At 35.1% G+C, this 5,877-nt stretch overlaps 1 protein-coding gene across 1 annotated transcript in view; it reads left to right on the forward strand.

Annotated features, from left to right (window-relative positions):
* The window catches only part of LOC129685556 (prolactin-2C2-like), a 9,228-nt gene extending 4,845 nt beyond the window's left edge, over positions 1-4,383 (forward strand). Inside the window, exons 3-4 of the mRNA XM_055619076.1 lie at positions 3,167-3,346; positions 4,195-4,383. Of these exons, the coding sequence (XP_055475051.1) occupies positions 3,167-3,346; positions 4,195-4,383 (369 nt within the window). The remainder of the gene's footprint in view (positions 1-3,166; positions 3,347-4,194) is intronic.
* The last annotated feature ends 1,494 nt before the right edge of the window (positions 4,384-5,877 follow it).

Here is a 5,877-nt window from a genome sequence, read left to right on the forward strand (position 1 = left end):
TATATATATATATATATATATATATATATATATATATATATATATATTAGAAAGCTTATTCAGTATAAATTTCCATACTATCCCTCAAATATTCCTTAATTTTGGTTATCTCTTTCCATATAATCTTCTTCTTCCCCTTTCCCTTTCCACTCCCCACTAAATCCTACCACTCCACCTCCTTCCCTTCCACTGGACAATGTAGACTTATAATAAAGAAAACTGCATTGCAGAGACTTGAAAGAATTAAGGAGAGTTAAAACAGTGGGGCAAAGACACAGAAGTTGTGAAAATTAATAATTGCTCTTCAGACCTCCAAATGTTAAGAACTATATTTAATGAATTCCAAAAAATTTGTTTTAAACAATGAGGTCTAGTGTGTGCAGGGAAATTGGTTAGGTTTTCACAATGAAGTCACTTTGAGGGATGTATGTTGGGAATTCCACCCCAGTCAGTGAAATCACAGTCAATGACTTTTGCACATAGATGGGTTGTGAGAAGTCAGGTCAATGTTTGCAATACCTGTTATTTCTATCATACATTTTACGTGCTATATTTTTCTATCATTTGCATTTCCTGGTGGGTTTCCCATCAAAATCATCCTAAAAATCTTTCCAAACTATCAAGTAATCCACTAACGGTAGTTTTAAATAATAGATAATATAAACAATAAAGATATAGAAGTACATATAACAAATAATTAAATGTTGGTTAATATGAAAATGAGATAATTTTCCATTTTAGTTGGCTCATAGCTTATATTTCCTAGCATATTCTGTGCTAGATTTAAGACTTATTTTTGTCATAATCACCACAGTAGTATTCTGCATTCCTAATGACCTAGGTAGGGTATTCATAGGTAGGTCCCACGGTATTTGTAAGAAATATCGTACAGTATGGCATTTGTTACAAATTATTCTTTTTAAAAAATGATGATTTAGAGCATTGTTAATTTTAGTATCTGCCTGCCAAATCACAACTTCTAAAAAGACTGCAAATAGTAAAGTGGAGTTTGGAAAAATTGATAATTAAACAAATATAAACTGACACTACAGATAAACTTTAAAATGTAATTGAGTCTTTCATAGGGATGAACCCTCTAATTGGCTATACAGTACCAAATGATCATCCCTGAAATAATATATACATAGGTAACACTAAACAGACTCAACATGTTTAGTATGTGTATGTGTGTCTAGATGTAACGATAATGATAATATAAAAAGTGCCAAGAGGCCAGGCAGTGCTGGGGTATGACTTTAATCTGAGCATTCAGAAGACAGAGGCAGTAAGATATCCATTAGGCCAGCCTGGTCTACAGAGTTAGTTTCAGGACAACCAAGGATACACACAGAAATCCCATCTTAAAAAAGAAAAAACAATGTCAAGAATTAATGGGATGGTAGGAAAAGTTTAGAGGGGACATGGGAGGAGATAGAGTAAGAAAAGGAAAAAGAAAAACATGTCATTGTATTTTTCTTTTTTAATTTTTTTCATTTTTAAAAATTTGTTAATATTTTTCATAAATTATAGTTTATTTACTTTGTATCCCCACTGTAGCCCCTCTCCTATCCTCTCCCAATCCCACCATCCCTCCCTCATTTCCTCCCATGCCCCTCTCCAAGTCCACTGGTGGGGAGGTCCTCCTCCCCTTCCCTCTGACCCTAGCCTGTCAGGGCTCATCAGGACTGGATGGATTCTTTAAATCGTTTTGAAAGCTAATTTGTCTAATATATTAGTTTTGGGTTTTAGTACTTCTTTTAAGTGCATTAGTTTCCTGTTCATTTATTTCTTTCGCAATTCCTACTCTCAGCTGAATAATTTGTCCATTCCAGGTGAAACACTATGCTGAAATCCATAAGGTCAATGACACAGGCCTCAGCACCTGCCACACTTCTTCCGTGTCCATTCCAGGAAACAAGGAAAAAGCCATGCACACACACGTGAGTCTTCACACAATGTAGTTTTCAGCAAAACTTTTGAAAGAGTACACTGGGTATTCCATACTGTTAAGTTATTAAAGGCGTTGTAATGGGCATGGTAATCCTATATGTGGGAAAATACAGAGTATGCAATAAAAGGAAAAGTATGCTGTACATTTGATGAATGCAAAGCTAAATCTGCTAAGAAGTATTTTCATATCTCTATAAATTATCTACTTTTTCACTACCCACCAATGGGATGGTTCATAATATTCTTTTATTTTATTTTTCTTTTAATTATTTTTATTAATTATAATTTATTCACTTTGTATCCCAGCTGTATCCCCCTCCCTCATCCCTTCCCAATACCATCATCCCTCCCTCTTCTTCTCCTATGCCCCTCCCCTAGTCCACTAATAAGGGAGGTCCTCCTCCCCTTCTATTTGACCCTATCCTATCAGGTCTCATTAGGACTGGTTGCATTGTCTTCCTCTGGGGCCTGGCAAGGCTGCATCCCCCTAGGAGGAGGTGAACAGAAAGCCTATCACTGAGTTCATGCCAGAGAAAGCCCCCATTCCCCTTACTAGGGACCCCACTTGGATACTGAGTCTGTGGCTACATCTGAGCCAAGGTTTTGCTCTGGTTCTATTTCTGTTTCCGATCCTAAGTGTTGATTCCTAACTGGCACCTCCATCATGCCTAAAAGACAAACAAGTACAGTACACACAGTACAATGTTCAGCATTGTGTACCCACCCCAGGGTGTGATTACAAGTGTACACACCATGGCTCCTCTAATTCATTATCTCCCACTTCTGACTCAATACCTCACAATATTATTTAGAGTATATGTTATCATATAACCTTATACATTTGCACAAATAGAATGTTTTCTCCATGTTCTGTTTAAGGGCAAAAACATTTTGTGTCTCTTTAATTCTTATTAAAATCAGAGTGAAATCATGAAAGTGAGAGTATCAAAGTGAAGAAAGATTATGTTTCATGATAGTCACCACTTTTCTAGAAACTTCATAAAGCATTCTCTTGATATTTCTGGATTTAATCCACTCTAAAATTCTATATTACAATTCCAATGACTACACATTATACTTCTACAAAGGATTATTTTTAAAACATTCTGGAATAGTAGAGAAGACATTTAGTTCAGTCTTTTGAAGAAGAAATGCTTGTATCTAACTCTTTTTATGTTGATTGTTCTAACATAACCATTCAAATGTGGTTATTTAGTATGCCGTCTTACTGAAGTCAGTGAACACTCTTTTGATTGCCTGGGAACACCCTCTGGACCATCTAGTGAGTACAATATCTACCTTGAGAAACATCCCTGCTGCTATCATCTCCAAAGCCAGAAATGTAAAGGAAAAGAACACTAGCCTCCACCAAGGGTTTAACAGCATCATCAGCCTGGTGAGCAGTTCCCATATGTTTCTGTTTACTTTTCTTCTTATAAATGAACTGACCAGGGCAAGGATAGTTGAACTTTGAAGAACTTTGTAAGGAAACAATCCCTTCTAAATCAAAACAAAGAACAACAAATTTTGGCACCCAGATATCTAAAAGTCACAGTACTAAGCAGGTGCTGGTGATTACAGTTTTCTGTACAGTGTTTTATTCAAAACCTCACATTCAGCACTTTCAAAAATTGTTCTTTGTTTTAATTTGGACAATATGTCTTCCAGTCCAAACCACAATCACATTAGTACTTGAGCAGGTATTTTTGATACCTTCATTCCTTGACTATTTGCGTGGTCAATCATGAAGTATAAAAATCATTTTATCTCAAATTAAGGATATTCATATTATATGAAGAACTGTTTTGATGAAAATAAGATATGTTATGTGAGAAAAAATATATTTTTAATAAAAAATAAAAAAGGGGATAATGTTTTAATATCAGGACCTTAAAAAATAAAAAAAGACAACTCGGGTACTGTTGAGGACATGGAACATGTCCTTTAGTGACATAATGGCATTTGTTCCTTCATGGTCCTTTTCTCAAATCTATGTCTAAAATCAAGTAACTTTCTGATTGTCCACCCCTCAACTTCTGTAAGAAAGTAAATGATCGGATAAAAAAAAATGCAAGCACCCAATCTTTGTGTTTTAGCTACCCTGGCCAACATCAACGAAAATCCATACATTTAACTGATATTGACAATTATAACTTTTAACAAATCTTCATTCGGCATTTAAAAGGTATATGCATCAAAAATACTATAATCTAATTGATAGTTGAATATACTTTTGGTGATCAGGTCCTGCGTGGAGATGAAAAAGATGAGAAGTACCCTACCTGGTCTGGACTGGCATCCTTGCAGTCAAAAAATGAAGATGCTCGCATTTGGGCTTTTTATAACATGATCCGATGCCTAGACAATGACTTTAAGAAAATTGACATTAATCTAAACGCCCTGAAGTGCAAGAATCTCGAAAAGAGGTGCTAAGACTTCGTCCATCCGATCTGCTTCTGAACTATCATGTAGCGTTCCTTACATTTTTATCTTTGGAATCTTGTTACTGTGGTCTCATTTAAAAATAAAAAGCAGCTCTGTAAATGTAAAAGTCTCAAAATTTCTATTGTTGATTTAATATGACATCTATCTGTGCAATCAACATGTTTCAACCAAATATTTCACAGTTAATGGAAGTTAGCCATGCAACCAACACATTTTACAACTAATTTCATAATTAGGAAACTCTATTGTTCATCAGATTGTTAGAGTCAAGAAGTAGTATTTGCTGAGAAACTGCCAGATTGACTTCCACAGCACTTGTACAAGTTTGCACACCCACAAGCAATGGAAGAGTATTCTTCTTGTTCTATATTTTTACCAGCATGTGCTGTCACTTGAGTTTTTGATCTTAGCCATTCTGATGATGTAAAATAAAATCTCAGAGTCATTTTGATTTGCATTTCCCTGATGAGAAATGATACTGAACTATTTTTTAATTTTTATTTTATTTTTATTAATTACAGTTTATTCACTTTGTATCCCAGCTGTATCCCCCCCCCCCATCTCTCCCAATCCCATCCTCCCTCCGTCTTCTTCTCCTATACCCCTTCCACACTCCAAAGATAGAGAGTGCCTCCAGGCCTTTAGAGATTCCAATGTTGAAAATTCTCTGTTTAGTTCTGCATCCCATTTTTAATTGGATTATTTGGTTTGTAGGTGTTTAATTTCTTAAATTCTTTATATATTTTTGGATATTAGCCCTCTGTTGGACATATGGTCAGTGAACATCTTTTCCCATTCTGTAGGCTGCTGTTTATTTCTATTGATGGTGTCCTCTGCTTTATAGAAGATTTTCAGTTTCTGCAGGTCCCTTTCATTAATTGTTGATCTTAGTGCCTGAGTTCTCAGTGTTCTGTTCAGGAAACTGTCTGACTCCTGTACCAATGTGTTCAAGGCTCTTTCACGCTTTCTTTTGTATTAAATTTAAGTATCTGGCTTTATGTTGAGGTCTTTGGTTTACTTGGGCTTGAGTTTGGGGCAGAGTAATAAATATGGATCTGATTTCATTCATCCACTTAGACCAGCACTGTTTGTTGAAGATGCTTTTTATTTTCCCATTGTATAGTTTCAGCTTCTTTGTCAAAAATTAAGTGTCTGTACTTGTATGGGTTCATTTCTGAGTCTTTGATTTGATTCCATTGATATACCTGTCTGTTTTTATGCAAATACCATATGGTTTTTATTACTATTTTCTGTAGCACAGCTTGAAATAAGGAATGGTGATACCTCCAGAAGTTCTTTTATCATAGAGGATTGTTTTAGCTATCCTGTTTTGTTTTGTTTTGTTTTGTTTTGCTTGTTTTGTTTTATTTTTATGAAGTTGAGAATTGCTCTTTTCAAATCTTCAAATAATTTTGGTGGAATTCTTATAGGAATTGTATTAAATCTGTAGATGGCTTTTGGTAGGATGGCCATTTTTACTAT

The sequence above is a fragment of the Psammomys obesus genome, unplaced genomic scaffold (assembly GCF_907164565.1).
Source record: "Psammomys obesus unplaced genomic scaffold, mPsaObe1.curated_primary_1811, whole genome shotgun sequence".
In the NCBI taxonomy this organism is placed as follows: domain Eukaryota; kingdom Metazoa; phylum Chordata; class Mammalia; order Rodentia; family Muridae; genus Psammomys; species Psammomys obesus.